General features: G+C 54.1%; 1 protein-coding gene across 2 annotated transcripts in view; it reads left to right on the top strand.

Annotated features, from left to right (window-relative positions):
• The window catches only part of LOC132836591 (hypoxia-inducible factor 3-alpha-like), a 39816-nt gene extending 13774 nt beyond the window's left edge, over positions 1–26042 (top strand). For both annotated transcript variants that reach the window (XM_060855972.1, XM_060855973.1), the window contains exons 6-14: positions 1144–1250; positions 6553–6700; positions 10096–10268; positions 11703–11950; positions 12845–12913; positions 16308–16930; positions 17702–17810; positions 20994–21117; positions 22469–26042. In XM_060855972.1, the coding sequence (XP_060711955.1) occupies positions 1144–1250; positions 6553–6700; positions 10096–10268; positions 11703–11950; positions 12845–12913; positions 16308–16930; positions 17702–17810; positions 20994–21117; positions 22469–22590 (1723 nt within the window). In that variant the 3' untranslated portion in view covers positions 22591–26042. The remainder of the gene's footprint in view (positions 1–1143; positions 1251–6552; positions 6701–10095; positions 10269–11702; positions 11951–12844; positions 12914–16307; positions 16931–17701; positions 17811–20993; positions 21118–22468) is intronic.
• Positions 26043–27220: the final 1178 nt, after the last annotated feature.

The following is a 27220-nucleotide window of genomic DNA, read 5'->3' as shown; positions in this document are numbered from 1 at the left end:
CCTCGCCCTCCCTCTCTCTTCCCCTCGCCCTCCCTCTCTCTCCCCTCGCCCTCCCTCTCTCTTCCCCTCGCCCTCCCTCTCTCTTCCCCTCGCCCTCCCTCTCTCTTCCCCTCGCCCTCCCTCTCTCTTCCCCTCGCCCTCTCTCTCTCTTCCCCTCGCCCTCCCTCTTCCCCTCGCCCTCCCTCTTCCCCTCGCCCGCCCTCCCTCCCTCTTCCCCTCGCCCTCCCTCCCTCTTCCCCTCGCCCTCCCTCCCTCTTCCCCTCGCCCTCCCTCCCTCTTCCCCTCGCCCTCCCTCCCTCTTCCCCTCGCCCTCCCTCCCTCTTCCCCTCGCCCTCCCTCCCTCTTCCCCTCGCCCTCCCTCCCTCTTCCCCTCGCCCTCCCTCCCTCTTCCCCTCGCCCTCCCTCCCTCTTCCCCTCGCCCTCCCTCCCTCTTCCCCTCGCCCTCCCTCCCTCTTCCCCTCGCCCTCCCTCCCTCTTCCCCTCGCCCTCCCTCCCTCTTCCCCTCGCCCTCCCTCCCTCTTCCCCTCGCCCTCCCTCCCTCTTCCCCTCGCCCTCCCTCCCTCTTCCCCTCGCCCTCCCTCCCTCTTCCCCTCGCCCTCCCTCCCTCTTCCCCTCGCCCTCCCTCCCTCTTCCCCTCGCCCTCCCTCTCTCTTCCCCTCGCCCTCCCTCTCTCTTCCCCTCGCCCTCCCTCTCTCTTCCCCTCGCCCTCCCTCTCTCTTCCCCTCGCCCTCCCTCTCTCTTCCCCTCGCCCTCCCTCTCTCTTCCCCTCGCCCTCCCTCTCTCTTCCCCTCGCCCTCCCTCTCTCTTCCCCTCGCCCTCCCTCTCTCTTCCCCTCGCCCTCCCTCTCTCTTCCCTTCGCCTTCTCTCTTCCCCTCGCCCTCCCTCTCTCTTCCCCTCGCCCTCCCTCTCTCTTCCCTTCGCCTTCTCTCTTCCCCTCGCCCTCCCTCTCTCTTCCCTTCGCCTTCTCTCTTCCCCTCGCCCTCCCTCTCTCTTCCCTTCGCCTTCTCTCTTCCCCTCGCCCTCCCTCTCTCTTCCCCTCGCCCTCCCTCTCTCTTCCCCTCGCCCTCCCTCTCTCTTCCCCTCGCCCTCTCTCTTCCCCTCGCCCTCTCTCTCTCCTCCCTCCCCACTGCCCACCCCCTGCAGAATCACTGATCTGATTGGTTATCAGCCAAAGGCAATGCTTGGTCACACCTCGTATGAGTTCTACCATTCCCTCGACGCCAATCACATGACCAAGACGCACCGTATCTGTAAGTAGATCTCGTTCTGGAATAGTCCGTCTGTCTGACCGCGTGTGCCCCAGCCCCTGGGGAAGGACAGCGGCACCCCGGCCTGAGGGGTCAGCCAGGGGTCAGTATTCACAGCCTGGAGCATCATTGCACAGGAGAGCTCAGCTCGGTAGCATTGACTGTCTCAGGCAATGTAGAGGGAGCTTTACTCTGTATCTAACCCCGTGCTGTCTCTGTCCTGGGAGTGTTTGATGGGGGCACAGTGTAGAGGGAGCTTTACTGTGTGTCTAACCCTGTGCTGTCCCTGACCTGGGAGTGTTTGATGGGGGACAGTGTAGAGGGAGCTTTACTCTGTATCTAACCCCGTGCTGTCCCTGACCTGGGAGTGTTTGATGGGGGACAGTGTAGAGGGAGCTTTACTCTGTATCTAACCCCATGCTGTCCCTGTCCCTGGAAGTGTTTGATGGGGGGACAGTGTAGAGGGAGCTTTACTCTGTATCTAACCCCGTGCTGTCCCTGTCCTGGGGGTGTTTGATGGGGGGACAGTGTAGAGGGAGCTTTACTCTGTATCTAACCCCGTGCTGTCCCTGTCCTGGGGGTGTTTGATGGGGCACAGTGTAGAGGGAGCTTTACTCTGTATCTAACCCCATGCTGTCCCTGTCCCTGGACGTGTTTGATGGGGGACAGTGTAGAGGAAGCTTTACTCTGTATCTAACCCCATGCTGTCCCTGTCCCTGGGAGTGTTTGATGGGGACAGTGTAGAGGGAGCTTTACTCTGTATCTAACCCCGTGCTGTCCCTGTCCTGGGAGTGTTTGATGGGAGACAGTGTAGAGGAAGCTTTACTCTGTATCTAACCCTGTGCTGTCCCTGTCCTGGGGGTGTTTGATGGGGGACAGTGTAGAGGGAGCTTTACTCTGTATCTAACCCCGTGCTGTCCCTGTCCTGGGGGTGTTTGATGGGGGGACAGTGTAGAGGAAGCTTTACTCTGTAACTAACCCCGTGCTGTCCCTGTCCTGGGGGTGTTTGATGGGCACAGTGTAGAGGGAGCTTTACTCTGTATCTAACCTCATGCTGTCCCTGTCCCTGGAAGTGTTTGATGGGGGACAGTGTAGAGGAAGCTTTACTCTGTATCTAACCCCATGCTGTCCCTGTCCCTGGGAGTGTTTGATGGGGGACAGTGTAGAGGGAGCTTTACTCTGTATCTAACCCCATGCTGTCCCTGTCCCTGGAAGTGTTTGATGGGGGACAGTGTAGAGGAAGCTTTACTCTGTATCTAACCCCATGCTGTCCCTGTCCCTGGGAGTGTTTGATGGGGGACAGTGTAGAGGGAGCTTTACTCTGTATCTAACCCCGTGCTGTCCCTGTCCTGGGAGTGTTTGATGGGGGACAGTGTAGAGGAAGCTTTACTCTGTATCTAACCCCGTGCTGTCCCTGTCCTGGGGGTGTTTGATGGGGGACAGTGTAGAGGGAGCTTTACTCTGTATCTAACCCCGTGCTGTCCCTGTCCTGGGGGTGTTTGATGGGGGGACAGTGTAGAGGAAGCTTTACTCTGTAACTAACCCCGTGCTGTCCCTGTCCTGGGGGTGTTTGATGGGCACAGTGTAGAGGGAGCTTTACTCTGTATCTAACCCCATGCTGTCCCTGTCCCTGGAAGTGTTTGATGGGGGACAGTGTAGAGGGAGCTTTACTCTGTATCTAACCCCATGCTGTCCCTGTCCCTGGGAGTGTTTGATGGGGGACAGTGTAGAGGGAGCTTTACTCTGTATCTAACCCCGTGCTGTCCCTGTCCCTGGGAGTGTTTGATGGGGGCACAGTGTAGAGGGAGCTTTACTCTGTATCTAACCCCGTGCTGTCCCTGTCCCTGGGAGTGTTTGATGGGGGCACAGTGTAGAGGGAGCTTTACTCTGTATCTAACCCCGTGCTGTCCCTGTCCTGGGGGTGTTTGATGGGGGGACAGTGTAGAGGGAGCTTTACTCTGTATCTAACCCCGTGCTGTCCCTGTCCTGGGGGTGTTTGATGGGGGGACAGTGTAGAGGAAGCTTTACTCTGTATCTAACCCCGTGCTGTCCCTGTCCTGGGGGTGTTTGATGGGGGACAGTGTAGAGGGAGCTTTACTCTGTATCTAACCCCGTGCTGTCCCTGTCCTGGGGGTGTTTGATGGGGGACAGTGTAGAGGGAGCTTTACTCTGTATCTAACCCCATGCTGTCCCTGTCCCTGGAAGTGTTTGATGGGGGACAGTGTAGAGGGAGCTTTACTCTGTATCTAACCCCATGCTGTCCCTGTCCTGGGGGTGTTTGATGGGGGCACAGTGTAGAGGGAGCTTTACTGTGTATCTAACCCTGTGCTGTCCCTGACCTGGGAGTGTTTGATGGGGGACAGTGTAGAGGGAGCTTTACTCTGTATCTAACCCCATGCTGTCCCTGTCCCTGGGAGTGTTTGATGGGGACAGTGTAGAGGGAGCTTTACTCTGTATCTAACCCCGTGCTGTCCCTGTCCTGGGAGTGTTTGATGGGAGACAGTGTAGAGGAAGCTTTACTCTGTATCTAACCCCGTGCTGTCCCTGTCCTGGGGGTGTTTGATGGGGGACAGTGTAGAGGGAGCTTTACTCTGTATCTAACCCCGTGCTGTCCCTGTCCTGGGGGTGTTTGATGGGGGACAGTGTAGAGGAAGCTTTACTCTGTAACTAACCCCGTGCTGTCCCTGTCCTGGGGGTGTTTGATGGGCACAGTGTAGAGGGAGCTTTACTCTGTATCTAACCTCATGCTGTCCCTGTCCCTGGAAGTGTTTGATGGGGGACAGTGTAGAGGAAGCTTTACTCTGTATCTAACCCCATGCTGTCCCTGTCCCTGGGAGTGTTTGATGGGGGACAGTGTAGAGGGAGCTTTACTCTGTATCTAACCCCATGCTGTCCCTGTCCCTGGAAGTGTTTGATGGGGGACAGTGTAGAGGAAGCTTTACTCTGTATCTAACCCCATGCTGTCCCTGTCCCTGGGAGTGTTTGATGGGGGACAGTGTAGAGGGAGCTTTACTCTGTATCTAACCCCGTGCTGTCCCTGTCCTGGGAGTGTTTGATGGGGGACAGTGTAGAGGAAGCTTTACTCTGTATCTAACCCCGTGCTGTCCCTGTCCTGGGGGTGTTTGATGGGGGACAGTGTAGAGGGAGCTTTACTCTGTATCTAACCCCGTGCTGTCCCTGTCCTGGGGGTGTTTGATGGGGGGACAGTGTAGAGGAAGCTTTACTCTGTAACTAACCCCGTGCTGTCCCTGTCCTGGGGGTGTTTGATGGGCACAGTGTAGAGGGAGCTTTACTCTGTATCTAACCCCATGCTGTCCCTGTCCCTGGAAGTGTTTGATGGGGGACAGTGTAGAGGGAGCTTTACTCTGTATCTAACCCCATGCTGTCCCTGTCCCTGGGAGTGTTTGATGGGGGACAGTGTAGAGGGAGCTTTACTCTGTATCTAACCCCGTGCTGTCCCTGTCCCTGGGAGTGTTTGATGGGGGCACAGTGTAGAGGGAGCTTTACTCTGTATCTAACCCCGTGCTGTCCCTGTCCCTGGGAGTGTTTGATGGGGGCACAGTGTAGAGGGAGCTTTACTCTGTATCTAACCCCGTGCTGTCCCTGTCCTGGGGGTGTTTGATGGGGGACAGTGTAGAGGGAGCTTTACTCTGTATCTAACCCCGTGCTGTCCCTGTCCTGGGGGTGTTTGATGGGGGACAGTGTAGAGGGAGCTTTACTCTGTATCTAACCCCGTGCTGTCCCTGTCCTGGGGGTGTTTGATGGGGGGACAGTGTAGAGGAAGCTTTACTCTGTAACTAACCCCGTGCTGTCCCTGTCCTGGGGGTGTTTGATGGGCACAGTGTAGAGGGAGCTTTACTCTGTATCTAACCCCATGCTGTCCCTGTCCCTGGAAGTGTTTGATGGGGGACAGTGTAGAGGGAGCTTTACTCTGTATCTAACCCCATGCTGTCCCTGTCCCTGGGAGTGTTTGATGGGGGACAGTGTAGAGGGAGCTTTACTCTGTATCTAACCCCGTGCTGTCCCTGTCCCTGGGAGTGTTTGATGGGGGCACAGTGTAGAGGGAGCTTTACTCTGTATCTAACCCCGTGCTGTCCCTGTCCTGGGGGTGTTTGATGGGGGGACAGTGTAGAGGGAGCTTTACTCTGTATCTAACCCCGTGCTGTCCCTGTCCTGGGGGTGTTTGATGGGGGGACAGTGTAGAGGGAGCTTTACTCTGTATCTAACCCCGTGCTGTCCCTGTCCTGGGGGTGTTTGATGGGGGGACAGTGTAGAGGGAGCTTTACTCTGTATCTAACCCCGTGCTGTCCCTGTCCTGGGAGTGTTTGATGGGGGCACAGTGTAGAGGAAGCTTTACTCTGTATCTAACCCCGTGCTGTCCCTGTCCTGGGGGTGTTTGATGGGGGGACAGTGTAGAGGGAGCTTTACTCTGTATCTAACCCCGTGCTGTCCCTGTCCTGGGAGTGTTTGATGGGGGCACAGTGTAGAGGAAGCTTTACTCTGTATCTAACCCCGTGCTGTCCCTGTCCTGGGGGTGTTTGATGGGGGGACAGTGTAGAGGGAGCTTTACTCTGTATCTAACCCCGTGCTGTCCCTGTCCTGGGAGTGTTTGATGGGGGCACAGTGTAGAGGAAGCTTTACTCTGTATCTAACCCCGTGCTGTCCCTGTCCTGGGGGTGTTTGATGGGGGGACAGTGTAGAGGGAGCTTTACTCTGTATCTAACCCCGTGCTGTCCCTGTCCTGGGAGTGTTTGATGGGGGCACAGTGTAGAGGAAGCTTTACTCTGTATCTAACCCCGTGCTGTCCCTGTCCTGGGGGTGTTTGATGGGGGGACAGTGTAGAGGGAGCTTTACTCTGTATCTAACCCCGTGCTGTCCCTGTCCTGGGGGTGTTTGATGGGGGGACAGTGGGGATGGTGGTGAGTGATTGAGTAATGTGACCCTCCCCCCGGTCTGACTCACCCTCGTGCAATGACTCTGTCACTTGCTGTTTGTTAATGTTCTTTCAGCAGAGTAACCACATCCTTCCTCCTCCCCGCAACTCCACACCCCACGCCCTTTCACCCCAATCTCTCTTCCCACCTCTCCCCCCACCCCACTCTCTCCCCCCAACTCCACCTCTCCCTCTCCCCCTCTCCCCCTCTCCTCCCACCTCTCTCTCCTCCTCTATCTCCAACTGTTACCCTGTCCCCCTCTTCCTCTACCCTTTTCCCTCTATCCTGTACACCCCACTCCCCCCACTATCCATCTCACCCCCTCTCCCCCTCTCCCCTCTCCCCTGTCTCTCCCCTGTCTCCCCGTGCAGTGCTGAGTAAGGGGCAGGTGATTTCTCCCCAGTACCGTTTCCTGGCGCGGTCTGGGGGTTACGTTTGGCTGCGAACTCAGGCCAGTACCATCTCCAGCAGCAAGAGTAACCAGCCTCAGTCGATCATCTGCATCAACTCCGTGCTCAGGTGAGTGATTACCCACCTCCCGTCGAGTGATACCGTCTCCCAGAGGGAACCCGAGCAATGGCAATCATTGGCCAACGTGAGATCCTGAAAGATTCAGTGTGAACATTCCCCCCCTCGTGGCCTCACCCCTTCCTCCCTCTCTCTCTCTCTCTCTCTCTCTCTCTCTGTTATCCCCCTCGTTCCGAGATCTCTGCACTCCTCCCCGTTGTGACTTGGTACCAGGTTGTTTGTGTAACACTCTGACTGAGTCCAGGGCGCTATATAAATGTAGGCCCTTTCTCGTGTGAGAAGGGAAGCTCTCGGGACCTGCCTCCATTCCTCACCCCGAGAGATCGCAAACTGGTAACAATTACCCCCCACCCTGTCCCTCACACACACACCCCACCACGTCCCTCACACACACCCTCCCCACCACATCCCTCACACACACCCCCACCCCGTCCCTCACACACACACCCCACCCCATCCCCCCCACACACTCCCCACCCCATCCCCGACACCCCCCCCCACCCCATCCCCCCACACCCCCCCCACCCCATCCCCCCTACACACCCCCCACCCCGTCCCTCACATACACACCCCCCCCCCATCCCCCCCACACACCCCCCACCCCGTCCCTCACACACACACCCCACCCCGTCCCTCACCCCCCCCACCCCGTCCCTCACTCACACCCCCCACCCCGTCCCTCACTCACACACCCCCACCCCGTCCCTCACTCACACACCCCCACCCCATCCCCCACACACACCCCACCCCATCCCCTCCACACACACCGCCACCCCATCCCTCACCCCGTCCCTCACACCCCCCCACCCCATCCCCCACACACAACCCCACCCCATCCCCCACACACACCCCCCACCCCATCCCCCCCACACACCCCCACCCCATCCCCCACACACACACCCCCACCCCATCCCTCACACACACCCCCACCCCGTCCCTCACACACCCCCACCCCATCCTCCCACACACCCCACCCCATCCCCCACACACACACCCCCACCCCATCCCCCACACACACACACACCCCACCCCATCCCTCACACACACCCCCACCCCGTCCCTCACACACCCCCACCCCATCCCCCACACACACCCCACCCCATCCCCCACACACACACCCCCACCCCATCCCCCACACACACACCCCACCCCATCCCTCACACACACCCCCACCCCGTCCCTCACACACCCTCACCCCATCCCCCCCACACACACACCCTCACCCCATCCCCCACACACACACCCCACCCCATCCCTCACACACACCCCCACCCCGTCCCTCACACACCCTCACCCCATCCCCCCCACACCCCATCCCCCACACACACCCCACCCCGTCCCTCACACCCCCCCACCCCATCCCCCGTACACACGCCCCACCCCATCCCTCACACACACACCCCTCCCCTCTCACACACCCCACCCCTCCCTCACACACACCCCACCCCTCCCTCACACACACCCCACCCCTCCCTCACACACACCCCCACCCCATCCCCCCCCACACACACACCCACCCCCACCTCATCCCTCACACACACCCCCCACCCCTTCCCTCACACACACCCCACCCCTTCCCTCACACACACCCCACCCCTCCCTCACACACACCCCACCCCTCCCTCACACACACCCCCCAACCCCATCCCTCACACACACCCCCCAACCCCATCCCTCACACACACCCCCAACCCCATCCCTCACACACACACCCCACCCCTTCCCTCACACACACCCCACCCCTTCCCTCACACACACCCCACCCCTTCCCTCACACACACCCCACCCCTCCCTCACACACACCCCCCAACCCCATCCCTCACACACACCCCACCCCTCCCTCACACACACCCCCCAACCCCATCCCTCACACACACACACCCGTCCTCATCCCTCACACTTCCTCTGGCAGCTCATTCCATACACGTACCACCCTCTGTGTGAAAAAGTTGCCCCTTAGGTCTCTTTTATATCTTTCCCCTCTCACTCTAACCTATGCCCTCTAGTTCTGGACTCCCTCAACCCCAGGGAAAAGACTTTGCCTATTTACCCTATCCATGCCCCTCATGATTTTATAAACCTCTATAAGGTCACCCCTCAGCCTCCGACGCTCCAGGGAAAACAGCCCCAGCCTGTTCAGCCTCTCCCTGTAGCTCAGATCCTCCAACCCTGGCAACATCCTTGTAAATCTTTTCTGACAACATCTTTCCGATTGGAAGGAGACCAGAATTGCATGCAACATTCCAACGGTGGCCTAACCAATGTCCTGTGGTTGGGAATGTTGGAGCGGGGAGGGGGGGGATTTCCAGAAGGAACAAGCTTCCAGAAGGAGCTTGGATCTGAAGTGCAGAGGCGGATGGTAAACATTCCTCCCCACTGCACCAGTTCCAACCATCTGCCTTGCCTCCTGAATCCGTCATACCCTCCTTCAACAAATATCCCTCAGTCTCAGTTTTGAAATTTCCAGTTGACCCCCAGACTCAACAGGTTTTTTGGGTGTGGGAGGGATTCCAGATTTACCCCCTTTGGGGTGAAGAAGGGGCTTCGATGACCCATCAATAGTTTCTCAGAATTAACTTGAGGAATTAGGGCGGTACGGTGGCTCAGTGGTTAGCACTGCTGCCTCCTAGCACCAGGGACCCAGGTGTGATTCCAGCCTCAGGGTGACTGTCTGTGTGGAGTTTGTACATTCTCCCTGTGTCTGCGTGGGTTTCCTCCCACAATCCAAAGATGTGCAGGTCATGTGACTGGGCCATGCTAAATTGCCCATAGTGTTAGGTGCATTAGTCAGAGGGAGTCCTGAAGAAGGGCTCATGCCCGAAACGTCGATTCTTCTGCTCCTTGGATGCTGCCTGACCTGCTGTGTTTTTCCAGCAACACAGTTTTCAACTCAGAGGGGAATGAGTCTGGGTGCGTTACTCTTCGGAGGGTCGGTGAGGACTGGTTGTGCTGAACGGCCTGTTTCCACACTGTAGGGAATCAAATCTAATCTAAACTCCCTTATGGTAACCAGTAATCTCTCTGCTGGGAGCAAGCCTTACATTTTCCAAACTCAGGGGATGACAAACGTAATTTATTCAAGACGCCGTCAAAAATGTAACTCCTTCATCCCGGTCCATTTCAACACGGAGTGTGGAATGTTCTCAGGGAGAGGTGTTTGGGCTTGAAGGGTGAGCATGGAAGCTGATGTGCTTGAAGTGAGGAGCTGCCGATATCTCCCGATCTCGATCAGGAGAGATGGGTTTCTTGCTGATGCCTGGTGTTGTTCGGAGCGGCCGGTAGATTGCGCCTTGGGTTTGAGCTCCTCCTGAATCCAGTTTGATCCCGTTCGGGGCGATGTCCTGTCTCGGCTGTTTGACGGTTTCTCTGCTCTGACCCCTACACAGCAATGTGATGGAGGAGTCAGTCACCTTCTCCTTGGGTCAGACCAGGCTCCTGACTCCTGACGCCGATCCCGAGAATGGCCAGCGCCTCCTGAGCCAGTGGGAGGAGAATCCCAAGAAGTCGGATGAGCTGGGCCCTGCTCCTGGAGACAGCGTCGTTTCCCTGGACTTGGCAGGTACCCGAGGGGCGGGGCGGGGGGCGAAGGGTAGGAGGTTGGGGAGGGGCAGGAGAGGTGGTCCTGCTCACAAAGGGAGGGCATAACACCGGAGAGACAGAGGTGGGGGTCCTGAAGGTCTTGGGACCATGGGGGTCTCTCAAAAGTGTGACGGCGCAGCCGGATGCCATTCAGCCCATCGTGCCCCTACTAGCTCATCAACCAAACATCACGATCCAGTGCCAATCTCCTGCTTTCTCCCCCATTCCCCTCTCCAGCACCCCACCCAAAATGAACTCCCCTCATTCACAGGCCATGTTTAGATTGCATTGACGTAGCACCTTTCCTGAGCCCATCCCAAACTGTTTGAGGCAGGCGTGGGTTGGAGGTGTAGTCCCTGCTGTAATGGAGGATACACTGCAGTCAGACTGGGCACCACCAGCAGCCAAGAGGTGAATGAGGGGTGGGCACAGTTTCACACTGAGAGCTCTCCAGTTGAAGACAGGAATGAGGGGAATTGCTTTCCTCTCCAATGGTGGTCAGCCTCTCCCTCTCGTCCCCAGAGAATGATGGGGGCTGACACCCCCTCCCCACCCTCCTCCAGGACACACACACACACACACACGGACACGGACACACACACACACGGACACGGACACACACGGACACACGGACAGAGTCACAACCGACAACAGAGTCAGTGGTCACCATGGATAGGCTACAGCCGAACCCACCGTGATCCATATGGGTGGCACAGTGGTTAGCACTGTTGCCTCACAGCGCCTGAGACCCGGGTTCAATTCCAGCCTCGGGCGACTGACTGTGTGGAGTTTGCACATTCTCCCCGTGTCTGCGTGGGTTTCCTCCCACAGTTCAACCAAAGACATGCTGGTTCTGGTGGATTGGCCATGGGAAATTGCCCCAAAGTGTCCAGGGATGTGTAGGTTAGGTGGGTTAGCCATGGGAAACGTGGGGTTCCAGGGACCGGGTAGGGGGAATGGCTCCGAGTGGGATGCACTTCAGAGGGTCGGTGTGGACTCAATGGGCCAAATGGCCTGTTTCCACACTGTGGGGATTCAGCTCATTAACACAGCGAGCAGGAGGGATCCAGTTCACTTACTCATCATGGACCGTCTCAGGACCATCGAGGTGAGTTTTGAAATGTACCTCACTGTTGTAGCACAGAGAGTCTGGCAGCCGGATGCTTGTACAGCAAGATCCCACAGACAGCAAAGGCATCGCTTTGGCCTTGGCATGTTCTTCACACATTGGCATCACAACCAGACGGAGGGCAGCTGAAGCCCCATTGGTTAATTTAAAACATGGCACCTGTGACACTCCAAGACTGGGTGCAGGATTCTAAACTGGGACATGAGCCCCCAAACGTCCCAGTGAGCCCACCCGCCTCCCTCCAGCTTTCTGTTCCACTGATCACACTCCCTTCTGTACGTCCAGGTCAAAGGGATACGAAAGCGTTTCACTTCACCAGAAGGCTCCCAGATGATGGCCAGGCCCCTCTGAGCCCGGAGGATTTCTGCAGCCCCGCTCTCTGTAAACTCCTGTCCCCAATCTTTAATGGTCTGGAGATGAGCTCCAGCACGGACTCCAAACCACTCAGCAAGCAGCCGGAGAGAACGACAGAGGACCCAGACACACCAGGGGTTACACTGCCCAAACCGGGCAGCTCTCAGACAGCCGGCGTGGTGAGTATGGGTCCGAGGGCAAAAGGGGGCTGAGACTATGACAGGAATAATGTACCCTTCCACATCAGACTGCAATGGCTGAGTGAATGTAACACCTCATACACCAGCCAGCTACAGTCTTCCAGACTACCACCACATCCCTGAAGGAGCCGTCTCTCACTGGGATACAGTTCCTGAAGGTGCTGACTCTCACTGGGATACAGTTCCTGAAGGGGCTGACTCTCACTGGGATACAGTTCCTGAAGGAGCTGTCTCTCACTGGGATACAGTTCCTGAAGGTGCTGACTCTCACTGGGATACAGTTCCTGAAGGGGCTGACTCTCACTGGGACACAGTTCCTGAAGGTGCTGACTCTCACTGGGATACAGTTCCTGAAGGAGCTGTCTCTCACTGGGATACAGTTCCTGAAGGAGCTGACTCTCACTGGGATACAGTTCCTGAAGGGGCTGACCCTCACTGGGATACAGTTCCTGAAGGGGCTGACCCTCACTGGGATACAGTTCCTGAAGGGGCTGACCCTCACTGGGATACAGTTCCTGAAGGGGCTGACCCTCACTGGGATACAGTTCCTGAAGGGGCTGACTCTCACTGGGACACAGTTCCTGAAGGGGCTGACTCTCACTGGGATACAGTTCCTGAAGGGGCTGTCTCTCTCTGGGATACAGTTCCTGAAGGGGCTGACTCACTGTGGGACAGATTTCACTGGATATTGAGAAGAGTGAGGTTATTAATGTGTGAGATTGTTCACCATGGGGAGACTGTGAGGATGCTGGTCTGGTGACAGTGCTGGGGCAAACACGTGCTCTGAGTGAGGAGGGGGCTAGTTGGTGACTGACAGGAATGCTGGGAAATTTGCCTCTGGGTTTTTAAAGTTTCACTGTTTCCCTTTTACAGAACATTGAGGAGTCTGAGAAAAATCTGCTCACAGCCGATACCAAAGCTCTGCAAGCCAAAACAACCCAGGTCAGCCAGCTGTCTGTGGTATATTCCTCTCAAACCCATATCTCTGAATGTACACAGTCCTGCTGCAGGCAGGGGCCTGGGAACACACAGTGCTGGAGGACAGGAGAGGATTCCTGACCCTGTTAGTGACACGGAACCAAACAAGGCAGCTTCAGGCCAGGATACGGTTCCTTCAAATACTGGGATACAGTTCCTGAAGGGGCTGACTCTCACTGGGATACAGTTCCTGAAGGTGCTGTCTCTCACTGGGATACAGTTCCTGAAGGTGCTGTCTCTCACTGGGATACAGTTCCTGAAGGTGCTGACTCTCACTGGGATACAGTTCCTGAATGGGCTGTCTCTCACTGGGATACAGTTCCTGAAGGAGCTGTCTCTCACTGGGATACAGTTCCTGAAGGGGCTGTCTCTCACTGGGATACAGTTCCTGAATGGGCTGACTCTCACTGGGATACAGTTCCTGAAGGGGCTGACTCTCACTGGGATACAGTTCCTGAAGGGGCTGACTGTCACCATTTACTTTTTTAACTCCATGACAGAGTTGGGAATACAAAGATTTGTCAGTCTCGGTTTTGAAATGATTCATGGATTTCACTTAAATTGTGCATTTGCGGATGACCGTTACAAGAAACATTGAAGATGGGGCAAAAATCCATCATTGAGCAGGATTGTCTCAGCACTGAGAGGTTTCAGGAAATATTAAACTGTTTGCCTTTTTTATTTTGGCAATTTCTTTTAGTTTAGAGTTCTGGAGCCTGCAGCAGTCTGCTCCTTGTTTAACAACATTCTTGTTGAGTTATTTCGTTTGCATGAATTTTCATTCATTGTGTTTAACCATTGTGTGAAATGTTTTGCTATTTAACCAAAAAGACAACCTTAAAAAAAAAGATTTTGTGGGTGGCATGGTGGCTCAGTGGTTAGCACTGCTGCTTCCCAGCACCAGGGACCCAGGTTCGATTCCAGCCTCGGGCGACTGTCTGTGTGGAGTTTGCGCATTCTCCCCGTGTCTGCGTGGGTTTCCTCCCACTGTCCGAAGATGTGCAGGTTAGGGGCGGATTGACCATGGGAAATTGCCCATAGTGTCCAGGGATGTGCAGGCTTGTGGGGGGTTAGCCCTGGGAAATACAGGGATAGGGTAGGGGGCTGGGTCTGGGTGTGATCCTCTTTTGTGGGAGGGTCTGGGTTTGATGTGGAATCAATGGGCCGGATGGCCTGCTTCCATACTGCAGGGATTCTTTGATTTTTATTTTAGAAATGAGGATATTTAGAAAAGACCATGTTGGGTTGTTTTAAATGTAGAGGTTTGTCAGTCCATGGATATAGAGAGAACATTTCCAGTTGCACAGGAATCCAAATTATGGTGCCAACCAGCTGGGACAGTGACAGCTCAATCTAGAGGGGACCTGAGGAGGAAGCTGTGTCACAGTCTGTGCTCACAAAGTACTTTTATCAGAGCAGAATGCCTCAAGGTACATCACAAGAACAAAATCCAAACAGGTTTGACATGGATTGACAAGGGAGTATTGGGAGAGGTGAACAAATGTTTGACTAAAAGAGGTGAGTTTTAAGGATCTCCTTAAAGGAGCTGATGGATAGAGAGTGAGGGGGGGAGGGGGCATTTTGGACAGGGTGAGGGAGCTGATGGATAGAGAGTGAGGGGGGAGGGGGCATTTTGGACAGGGTGAGGGAGCTGATGGATAGAGAGTGAGGGGGAGACGGGGCATTTTGGACAGGGTGAGGGAGCTGATGGATAGAGAGTGAGGGGGGAGGAGGCATTTTGGACAGGGTGAGGGAGCTGATGGATAGAGAGTGAGGGGGGGAGGGGGCATTTTGGACAGGGTGAGGGAGCTGATGGATAGAGAGTGAGGGGGGAGGAGGCATTTTGGACAGGGTGAGGGAGCTGATGGATAGAGAGTGAGGGGGGGAGGGGGCATTTTGGACAGGGTGAGGGAGCTGATGGATAGAGAGTGAGGGGGAGACGGGGCATTTTGGACAGGGTGAGGGAGCTGATGGATAGAGAGTGAGGGGGGAGGAGGCATTTTGGACAGGGTGAGGGAGCTGATGGATAGAGAGTGAGGGGGGGAGGGGGCATTTTGGACAGGGTGAGGGAGCTGATGGATAGAGAGTGAGGGGGGAGGAGGCATTTTGGACAGGGTGAGGGAGCTGATGGATAGAGAGTGAGGGGGGGAGGGGGCATTTTGGACAGGGTGAGGGAGCTGATGGATAGAGAGTGAGGGGGGGAGGGGGCATTTTGGACAGGGTGAGGGAGCTGATGGATAGAGAGTGGGGGGGGAGGGGGCATTTTGGACAGGGTGAGGGAGCTGATGGATAGAGAGTGAGGGGGGAGGAGGCATTTTGGACAGGGTGAGGGAGCTGATGGATAGAGAGAGAGGGGGAGAGGGGGCATTTTGGACAGGGTGAGGGAGCTGATGGATAGAGAGAGAGGGGGAGACGGGGGCATTTTGGACAGGGTGAGGGAGCTGATGGATAGAGAGTGAGGGGGAGACGGGGCATTTTGGACAGGGTGAGGGAGCTGATGGATAGAGAGAGAGGGGGAGAGGGGGCATTTTGGACAGGGTGAGGGAGCTGATGGATAGAGAGAGAGGGGGAGAGGGGGCATTTTGGACAGGGTGAGGGAGCTGATAGCATGGCTGAGAGTGGCGAGAGATTAAAATCATGGGGAGGCATGAGGGGTGGGAGTGAAAGGATTTCTGACAGTTGTGGGTCTGAAGGAGATGACAGAGATAGGGAAGGATTTGGAAACAAATTTGAGAAAATGGCTGGTTAACAGAGTCAGCGAGGAGGACGGTGATGTTAGAATACAGAGAGTATTTGGATGTGTACGAACTTACAGAGAATGTGACTGGCTGATCAATCTGGAGAGCATTGGAATAATCAGCTGGAGATGGCACCTGGATGATGGTTTCGGCAGTCGATCAGCCAAAGTAGGGGGGGTGTTAGGTGCTGTTCTGAGGGGTGGATGTTAAAACCTTGATGGTAGCACGGGATGTGGTGTAGACCTGAGCTAAGTGGGCCAGAGGCTGGGAGACCGTGGTTCCAGAGAAGTTAATTGGTGCCAAAGGAGGCCATTCGGCCTGTTATGTCTCTGGCTGCTCTCTGCGCCATTGCCATCCAAATAGCTATCGAATGCCTCTCTTGAAGGGTTCAGTTGAACCTGCCTCCACCACATTTCCAGGCAATGCGTTCCAAACCCTAACCCCTCGCCGAGTGAGAAACCTTTTCCAAGCACCAGCCTGACTTTAAAATCCATGTCCCTCTCGTTCTTGCTCTGTCTGTGAACAGCTTCACCCCACCCGCCCGATCCACGTGAATGTGTAAACCTTAGTCCAACTGTTCTAAGTGACCGAGGGGCTAATGAGTGGTTTGGTGTTTGCAGGAGGCGATGGAGTTGGATCTGGAGATGTTAGCGCCCTACATCTCCATGGAGGAGGACTTCCAGCTGAACAGCCTCGAGTGCGCTGAAGATAAGGACGGACAGGCCTGTGCTGACATTCACCCAGAGCCCCGCGGAAGGAGCGCCAGAGCGACGGAATCTAGAAGTTTCTCTGGGAGCCTGACCGAGCCAAGGAACCCCGGCCCCGCCAGCAGCCGCCCCCGGTCCTGCAGCTTCCACGGGGTGCGGCCCAGTGTGCAGGACCATCCTCAGAGAGAGGGCGACTCAGCCCACCCAGAGGGAAACTCTGCTGCTCTACAACGTTCCTGCAGCGTGACCAATCTCAGCATGGCCCCAGGCCCAGGCCCAGACCCAGCCCCAGGCCAGGCCCCGGCCTCTGGTTACTGCACACTCGCTTTCGGAGGACCAGCATTCACTGTAGCTGTGAAGAACGTCCTCCTGGCTTTATTCCAGCCCCAGACCACTGAGGCCAAAGTTCAAACTCCCAGCAGCAAAGGTCAAGAAGCAACATCCGCAGGCGCTGCCCAGGGCCTGGAGCCGAGTGATCTCCTGGACACTGCTGGACTCAGCGGAGAATCAGCCCAGCACGCGCTGTCCAAACAGAGGTACAAATACTTCATTATTACACACACACATCACCAAACGGTGCAGACATCTGCTCTGTGCAATATCCTGAGGAGCCACAGAGATTTACACAGCTTTCAGAGGTCAGACTGATCCTATCCCTCAAACATTTGAGTATCAGTGCCCTTTGAACTGTACCCCAATACGGGGCCGTGCCCTTTGAACTGTACCCCAACACGGGGCCGTGCCCTTTGAACTGTAACCCAACACAGGGCCGTGCCCTTTGAACTGTAACCCAACACAGGGCAGTGCCCTTTGAACTGTACCCCAACACGGGGTCATGCCCTTTGAACTGTACCCAAACACGGGGCAGTGCCCTTTGAACTGTAACCCAACACAGGGCCGTGCCCTTTGAACTGTACCCCAATACAGGGCAGTGCCCTTTGAACTGTAGCCCCTCCCCTTCTTCCCCCCCCCCAACATGGGTCACCACCTTCAGGGTGGGAGCATGATCGTAGTCAAAGATCACATCCATTGGTTGGTCAATGTTCTGGTTGTTGGGCTGGGGAGAGGCTGCTCCCGATGGGTCCTAGTGAGTAACCTCCCTCATCACTGAGCCCCTCTCGCTGGGCCCCACCTGACCAGCTTAACCTGCTGGGGTTTTTGAAATTTGCTGCAGTTTCTAAAAACGAAACCTTTTTAACCGTCTTTGCGAGGTCAGTGAGTCGCTGTGCTGACCGAACCATGGCCCAGTGACAGTGGTTTGTGAAGTTAATGTTGCTGATGTGTGAAACGATCTCACCCTTGGGCAGGTCGCAGCGTGACTCAGAGTTCAGGAGAAACCTCGGGCAGCTCAGTCCCCAGATTCTGGACCTTCGTAACCTCAAAAGGAAACACTCTCTGCTGGTCGGGAACTTGCAGGTATTACCTGAATTATCTAAACCCTCATGGCAACATGATTTGTTCATTACCTGATTAATTAGTTAACAAGTTTCATAATCCAATTGGTAACTAGTTGACTAACTAACTGGTTGATTGCTAGCTGGAGATTTGGAGATGTGGCTGGGTTGGTTAAGAAACCAACTAGTTGATGGGTTGCTGGCTGGTTAACTAGTTGAAAATGTGTTGCTGGAAAAGCGCAGCAGGTCGGGCAGCATCCAAGGAACAGGAGATTCAACGTTTTGGGCATAAGCCCTTCTTCAGGAAGGGCTCATGCCCGAAACGTCGACTCTCCTGCTCCTTGGATGCTGCCTGACCTGCTGCACTTTTCCAGCAACACATTTTCAGCTCTGATCTCCAGCATCTGCAGTCCTCACTTTCTCCTGGTTAACTAGTTGACTGACTTACTGGTTGATAGTTTGGCAAGTCAGTTGGCTTGGAGGATCAGAGCAGTGGCTAATAGTTAATTCGTTACTCACTGTTTGAATGAGTGGTTGACTTGGTTGTGTTAACTATCTCTGCTAGAGATTATACTGAAGGTCAAAAATGTTGAGGCTTGGTTTTAAAGAAAGACTGAGTTCTGAAGGATTGGTAACAGCTCAATAAAGAGAAAATCGGCCTCAGATTCTCCCACCGAGAGATAAACCTCCTCCTGATCTCAGCTTGAAATTGGAGCCCCTTTATTCTGAGCCTGTGTCCTCTGGTGCTAGACTCTCCCATGAGGGAGAAATGTCTCAGCATTGACCCTGGCCTTACAAGAATCCTGACAGAGATCAGTCCTAACATGCTGTATGGCTCTATACCTGACATTGTAACAGGGGGGAGGTACTGATACCTGGCTGAGGTTCTGCTCTCAGTGGTGTATTGTTATTCATTCAATGATATCAATGAATACCCACCTCCAGCACTAATTGCCCGTCTGGTTAAGAGCCAGATGTATGGCTGTGGTTCTGGGGAAGGACGACACATCGTCATCCCTACAGACAACACATCGTCATCCCTACAGACGACACATCGTCATCCCTACAGACGACACATCGTCATCCCTACAGACGACACATCGTCATCCCTACAGACAACACATCGTCATCCCTACAGGATGACAGTTCCTCAGTCTGGCATTGCCAGTTCACCGAGGTAGCGACTGTGTTACCTCCTCCTGGACATGATAGAGAGTGGATTGGTCCATTTGGGATTGGTCAGGTCGCTCCTCATTGAGGGGATAATGGGTTGGTTTGACTCGTGAATTTGTTGAGCCGTGATCCTGGTTTGGGTCATGACCTGGTTTGGGTGTGGAGTCAGTTTAATGGTTAACTGGTTAAATGGCTGCTTATAGGGCCCTCTTGTGGTGCAGTGGTAGTGTCCCCGCCTCTGGACATGGAGAGCTACCTGCTCCAGAGGCTGTGTAGCAACATCTCTGAACAGGTAGATTTGAAAAATAGATTTTTTTTAGAAGTAAGGCTGTTGTGGGACAGTGGCAGTGTCCCTACCTTTAGGCTAGGACTCATGCAGCAAGGAAACAGACCCTTCAGCCCAACCAGTCTATGCCAACCATAATCCCAAACTAAACTTGTCCCACCTTTCTGCTCCTGGCCCATATCCTTCCAAACCCTTTCCCATTCACGTACTTACGCAAATCAGACAGACCCTTCAGCCCAACTGGTCCATGCTGACCAGGTTTCCCAAATTGAGCTAGTCCTATTTGTCTGTGCTATGGCAGGAAACTGGCATTGAATAGTAAAGGGCTGAAAATGTGTTGCTGGAAAAACGCAGCAGGTCAGGCAGCATCCAAGGAGCAGGAGAGTCGACGTTTCGGGCCTGAGCCCTTCTTCAGGATTACTGAAGAAGGGCTTATGCCTGAAACGTCGAATCTCCTGCTCCTTGGATGCTGCCTGACCTGCTGCGCTTTTCCAGCAACACATTTTCAGCTCTGGTCTCCAGCATCTGCAGTCCTCACTTTCTCCATTGAATAGTAAAGTGCGGGTCTAATACACACACCTCCTGAATATGCAGCTGTACAGAGGTAAGTGCTGGATCACATACGGCAAGGTCTGAGAGCAACGTCTTCCCACCTCCACTAAATCTGAAAGGGCACCCACACTTTCTGGCAAGTGGAAGCTAAGCTGCTAAGTTCAATTACATTTCACAAACAATGATGTGTGAAAACAGTGGCTTCTCCATCGATGTCAGCACCAGCCTGCATTCCCATCGCAGGTTTTTGAAGACACTTCCCAGAAGTGATGGAATTAAACTGCACACCAAGGAAGGAAGTCAGTCAACGCAGGTAACTTTTATGGAGCCTCTTAAGGAGGGAAAAGTGGTGGAGAAGTTTAGAGAGGGAACTCCAGACCTCAGGCCCCAAGCTTCCGAAGGCCATCAATAGTGTAGCGACTGAAGTCACAGCAACACGAGGGGCCACAGATATCTCCGGGACAGAAGGTGGCCCAGGTTCAGGACCCGCTTTCTCCAGAGGATGTGTAGTGACGTTGCTGAGCAGGTTGATGGGAAACTCTACCCAGAGCAGGAGCTGATGGGCGGCCATTGGAAAGGTGAGGATGGCATTGGACAAACAACCTAAACAAACGTTCTGGGTTCGAGTCCCACCTTGGCGATGGCGGAACTTGAAAAGAGGGCCTTTTGTGGCACAGCGGTAGTGTCCCTGCCTCTAGACAAGGAGGTCCGGGTTCAAGACTGGGAAGGATTTAGAGGGATGTGGGCCAAAAGCTGGCAGATGGGGCGAGATGAGTTTAGGATATCAGATCGGACATGGAGGAGTTGGGGCGAAGGGTGTGTTTGCGTGCTGTCCCCACCTACTCCAGGGGTATGTAACAGCATCCCTCAGCTGGTGAGTTAGAAAACTGCCGTGACTTATACAGAACTGGGCACCTTTTCCCTCTTTGCCAGCACTGCGTTCACCCCGAGGTAGGGGGTGCCAGAGGAGGAGCACAGAGGTTTAGACAGAGAGAGAGAGAGAGGTGGGCACTGTGTGGGCCGGGGTGTATTATTTCCCGAGTAGCTACATTCTAACTTAATCCCCTTTCTCCCGTCCTCCCACCCTCTCTCTATTGTTGCTGCACTGCGCTGCGGTGGGCTGCTTCATTGTTACTGTTTAGTTATTTTCAGGTTATTAGAATAAAACCCTGTTTGATTGAATTTGCCGCCCAGGATTCCAATTTGGATGTTTCGAGTGTGGCTGACATTGTCCAAGTTACAGCAAAGCGTTTGAAAAGTCTGGAGACTCAGCAAGCTGAAACGCAGACAGAGACTGTGCCGTCTGGGACACCAATGAGTAAGACCTTCCCTTTCCATTTCACTCTGTCGGGTCTCCATCAGTGACACGGGGGTAACCGTAGTGAGACAGGGGTAACCGTAGTGAGACGGGGGGGTAACCGTAGTGAGACGGGAGGGTAACCGCAGTGAGACGGGGTGTAACCGCAGTGAGACGGGGGGGGTAACCGTAGTGAGACGGGAGGGTAACCGCAGTGAGACGGGGTGTAACCGCAGTGAGACGGGAGGGTAACCGCAGTGAGACGGGGGGGGTAACCGTAGTGAGACGGGAGGGTAACCGCAGTGAGACGGGAGGGTAACCGCAGTGAGACGGGGTGTAACCGCAGTGAGACGGGAGGGTAACCGCAGTGAGACGGGAGGGTAACCGCAGTGAGACGGGGTGTAACCGCAGTGTGACGGGAGGGTAACCGCAGTGTGACGGGAGGGTAACCGCAGTGAGACGGGGGAAACCGCAGTGAGACGGGGGTAACTGCAGTGTGACGGGGGGGGGGAGGTAACCGCAGTGTGACGGGGGGGGGGAGGTAACCGCAGTGTGACGGGGGGGGAGGTAACCGCAGTGAGACGGGGGGGTAATGTGACAGGGGTAAGCGCAGTGTGACGGGGGTAACCGCAGTGTGACGGGGGTAACCGCAGTGTGATGGGGGGGGGAGGTAACCGCAGTGAGACGGGGGGGTAACCGCAGTGTGACGGGGGGGTAACCGCAGTGTGACGGGGGGTAACCGCAGTGTGACGGGGTGTAACCGCAATGACGGGGGGGGGGGGTAACCGCAGTGTGACGGGGGGGGGGGTAACCGCAGTGTGACGGGGGGGGGGTAACCGCAGTGTGATGGGAGGGTGACCACAGTGAGACGGGGGGGGTAACCGCAGTGAGACGGTGGGGGGGGGGTAACCGCAGTGAGACAGTGGTGGGGGGGTGGGGGGGGGGGGGGGGGGGGGGGGGGGGGGGTGTAACCGCAGCGATCAGGGCTCCATTATAGGATCTGAGCACATCTCAAAATGAAGTCCTTCTGTCATGGAGCGAATGTGAGAAACACGGCAACTGACCTGTTCACAGCAAACTCCCACTAACAGCCGTGGGGCAGACCCTGGCTGCTGATCGAGGGATAAATATTTACCAGGTCTCCTGTGGTGTTCCTCAAAATAGGGTGGAGGCGAGTAGGGGTCTGAGTGCAGTGTAACCATCTCAGATGGCACCTCTGACACTGCAGCACTCTCTCAGCACTCCAGTCTCCCAACCCACAACTTCCCAACTCCAAGGTTCACAAGCTGCCCACTGAGTTTGTAAAGTAAAGGGGAATCCTCGGTGCTGAGAGGGTCGTATTGCAACTTAACACTGTGTCTTCTCTCGACAGCGCTGACCATGCAGTTACTTGGGAAGGAGGTGCCTGCTCCCCCAGAGCTGACCCGTTATGACTGTGAAGTGAATGCTCCATTACCGGAAGAGACCGTCTCTTGCAGGGCCCGGACTTACTGAGAGCCCTGGATCAATCCTCCTGAGCTCCCTCACTGAACCTAGAGCTGGAGGGGGGGCTCTGCACTGACCTGCCCGAGGGGGAGGGAGAGGGGGTGGACAGTCAGTATTGTGCCCTGAAGGAACAGTCAGCATTCCCCATGGAGCTGAGAACTTTGTGAATATGGAAAACAGAGGGAATCTCTCCCCCTCGCTCATTAAAATCCAACTTTTGTCCATCGGAAATGAAGTGAAATCTAACCAGTTTGATCAGTTGTATCCCATCCCCACCCTCCCCCCAGTTCACCAGCTCTGCAACCCCCTCCCCTAACATAGTCTGACAGCTCTCCCCAATCATTAGCCCAAGGGTGGGTTTGGACTGAGGATTGAGTGGGAGTTTCTCGGTTTCTCACAGATAGCTACCTCCCCATTCTGCCCTGGTCAATCCCGAATGTGACTGTTTAGTTCAGGAATAAACCAAGGACTGTCCTTCCTTCCCTGAAATCCACCTGAAGGTCTCTCATTCTCCATCTATCTATGTGTCTCTCCTCCTCTAATCATCTGTCTATCCATCCATTCTCTGTCTCTGTCTCTCCATCTGCTCATCTGTATCTCTGCCATCTCTCTCTGTCCCACAGTCATTTTATCTGTTTCTCACTCTGTTACCTTTGTGTGTATCTCTTTTTTATTCATACCTGTCTGTCATCTGCCTATTATCTGTCACCGTTAGTCTATCTCTCAGTCTCTGACAGTTTCTCTCTCTCTATAATCTTTATTTCTCTACATGTGACCGTATCAGAATCATTCTCTGTCTCTCAGTAGTCTTTGTATATCTTTATCAAAAAGTGTGGTCAGGCAGCATCCAAGGAGCAGGAGAGTCCACGTTTCAGGCATAAGTCTTTCATCGTGTATATCTGTGTCAGCTAGTATCTGTCTCTCAACTATATGACAGTCGGTTTCTGTCTCTATATAATCTTTCTGGCTTTGTATCTGTCAGTCTTCGGTCTCTTTGTTCTATGCCTGTCCATCTCTTCCCTATCCCTGCAGAGTTGCATTGGAAGTAGACATCAACATAACTAGTTTCAACTTGTAGGAAGGAACCGACCAGGAACGTGAGAGAAAATTCTCTGAAACAGCCAAGTTCTGTTGCAAATGTACCAAACATTTCACTTTGAAAAATCCTTCTCTTTAAATGAAACATGATTCTAAGCTCCAAGGGTTTCATTCTGAACAGATTTCAGCACGGTGGCTCAGTGGTTAGCCAGGGACCAGGTTCGATTCCAGCCTCGGGTGACTGTCTGGGTGGAGTTTGCACACTCTCCCCATGTCTGTGTGGGTTTCCTCCCACTGTCCAAAGATGTGCAGGTTAGGATGGATTGGCCATTGGAAATTGCCCATAGTCTGCAGGGTTATAGGGTGGGGGGTTAGTCTCTTCAGATCGTTGGTGTGGACATGCTGGGCCGAATGGCCTGTTCCCACACTGTAGGGATTCTATGGATTCATGTGAGAATGAAACCAGTTCCCTAAATTTGGGCGTCACTTATTCGCTGTCTCTGTGCATGGGCTATTATGTACCAAGATAATGTAGCCACACTCATCGTCCCGGAGACCGCCCTCTCACAGAGACCCTGCTCTTGAGCCCGTTTACGGCAGGATTGCAACTGTGGAGAAACTCCCTCATCTAAAAGGTTCCTGCTGCCACAACGCAGCAGGCAGCCCGTGTGTGTCTGAGGGAACAGATATTGATTCACTCTGTCATCTGTCCTGGCACAATATCTCCGAGGAACGTGAGAGAAGAAAATAAATCAGTAAGGACCTGCTTCCTGTCCTAGCTCCTGATGGGTCTCTCACCGACCCAGATCCTAAACTCTTTGTATCTCCTTCCTCCTTTTGCAGGATCTTGTGAAAACCTACCTCTTTGACCAAGCTTTTGTTTGAACATCACCACCTGTGATTTCGGTAACGCTCCCGGGGAGCACCTCGGCCTGTTTAAGGTGCTATATAAATACAGTTTGTCATAATAAATCTCTGTAGTGCCCCCTCCGCTCAGGGGGAAATCCACTCAGGAAAATAGGATCTTCTCTGAGACAGAGGGGTAAGGGTCACACAGTGACAACATGTGTTCACCTTTCAGTCACTGGTCTCTGACTATAATCACAGAGCAATGCATTTCACAAACAGCCTCAAACAGGGCAGGGGATTGACTGGAAGTTTCACTTCTTCCTGAACTCCACAACTTTGGGCTCAATACTGACCAGATCAACCAAACTTACTGCCCGGGTTATAGGGGTGTGTCATAGTCACACACACACCACCCCCCCCAACCTGTTCACTAAATCCTCGAACACACAGTAAGGAGCAGAGGAACACATTAGTCAATTGCTTCCCTGTTAAAATACAGAGAGCCACTCACTGCAGGGCAAGCAAGGGATAAATCACTGACACAAGGACAGAAATTGCTGGAAAAGCTCAGCAGGTCTGGCAGCTTCTGTGGAGAGAAATCAGAGTTAATGTTTCGGGTCCAAGTGACCCTTCCTCAGAACCTTCATTGGGCCACTCGTTTGGACGTCAACCCCTCTTGAGAAGCACCTCGCAGTGTTTAAGGTGCTATACAAATGCAGTTTGCCATTTCAAATCCCTGCAGTTCCCAGAATATTCTGAGGATGGAGCATCGTTAACTGATGCCCCTCCACAAAACCTGCCGAGCTTTTCCAGCAATTTCTATTACGTCTCTGCTTTATGGCACCTGCAGTTCTTTTGGGTTTTATCAGAGAAATCATTGGTGCAATTTGTCATGGTGCTACCGAGCTGGTCACCAAACCTTCACTGTGGTGCCGGCATCTTCAGGAATTAACAAGTTTCACTCTGGGTTCTACAGAGCCAGAGAGAAAAATCACAGCGGCATTAAAACACCCCCCACCCTCCACCCTCCTCATTTAATCTGAAGTTTTGTTTTGTTTGTTGATTATTTTTAGGAATATTAACGCTGGGTAAAGAGATGCTTTAGACAATGGGCAAGAATAATCTCATGGGGTGAAGGGTCACCTTGTTGGTTGGGAGCTCTGTGTTTGGTGCAGGTACAGAGTTTGGGCGATGGGAGCATGGCCAACTCTCAAAGAATTGCCAAGGTCTCGAGGGGGGCAAGGCATCAGCAGAGAGAGAGAGAGCGCTGCCCAAGGAGCTCCCCGTGGCTACAGTGCCCATGCTGGGACAGTTCTTGACAGGATCAGCTCACTTCCTGCCACATTCTCCGTTTCTCAGACACGCCAGTTGTGTACCTCTCCACCCCAGGGGCTTTGCTGAGCTGATCTGTCCCTCTGATCCAAGCCCGAGTTGTTCCTCGTCCTGTGATTACACTGTGATTGGTCAGAATACAACCTGTGGCAGAATCAGGATGAAATCACTACAACTATCAGTTTGAAATGTAATCATGTCGGGACTTTGTTATTCTGGGAAATAAATAACCTTTAATACTGGTGCTGTGTCGTGTCTCATCATTGACCGTAACAGCTGATTTTTGTCCTACTGTCAGTGTCCAGTAATCGAGAGAGCTGGACAATGTTTCTACATTAAAGGATTGCATTTGTGTAGCGCCTTGCAGCAACTCTAGGCACTCAGCAGTTTACTTTAATGGCCAGTCAGCTTTTCGAAATGGTAGCAGCCAATCTTGCACAGTAACCTCCCAGAAACAACATTGTCCTGTAACCCAAAGGTCTGAGCATTGAGGGTGTACGGGACATTGGTGAGGGCGTTTCTGGAATACTGTGTGCATTTCTGGTCACCCTGTTATAGGAAGCATGTAATTAAACTGGAGATAGTTCAGCAAAGATTTACCAGGATGTTGTCAGGAATGGAGGGTTTGAGTTGAACTTCCCTCAAGCGCAGGAGGTTGAGGGGGTGACCTTATAGAGGTTTAAAAAATCACGAGGGGAATAGTTAAAGTGAATGACCCGTCTTTTCTCTTGGGTAGGGGAGCTCAAGCCTACAGGGACATATTTTTCAGATGAAAGGTGAAAGATTTAAAAAGGACATGAGAGGCAACTTTGAGTTTGCACAGAGTGGTTCGTGTGCGAGGAAATGTTTGGAGAGGTATGGGACAAGTGCAGGCAGGCGGGACTAGATCAGTTTGGGATTACAGTCAGCATGGCCTGGTTGGGCTGAAGGGTCTGTGTCTGTGCTGTATGGCCTGATTAACAAACCAGGTCATCACCTTAATGATGTGGGGTTGAGGGATGAGCATTGGCTGGAGGATAACTGACCTGTTCCCCTTCACAGATTCTTTCACGGTCATCTGAGGGGGCTCCGTGGCGTCTTTGTAAAGAAGTCACCTCCAACAGTGCACCCCCCGGGGCACTGAACACCATCACAGGGAGCCCTGATCACCATCACAGAACACTGATCACCATCACAGGGATCCCTGATCACCATTACAACCCTGATCATCAACGCAAGGACCTCTGATCACCATCACACAGCACTGATCACCATCACAGGGAGCACCGATCACCATCACAGCCCTGAACACCATCACAGGTAGCCCCCATCACCATCACAGGTAGCCCCCATCACCATCACAGGGAGCTCCGATCACCATCACAAGGACCTCTGATCACCATCACAGCCCCACAGGGGTGAGGGTGGGGTGTTTCAGAGG

The sequence above is a fragment of the Hemiscyllium ocellatum genome, chromosome 47, assembly GCF_020745735.1.
Source record: "Hemiscyllium ocellatum isolate sHemOce1 chromosome 47, sHemOce1.pat.X.cur, whole genome shotgun sequence".
Lineage (NCBI taxonomy): Eukaryota > Metazoa > Chordata > Chondrichthyes > Orectolobiformes > Hemiscylliidae > Hemiscyllium > Hemiscyllium ocellatum.
Note: the sequence above shows the minus strand (reverse complement) of the source record. Positions and strands in the feature narration are given on the sequence as shown.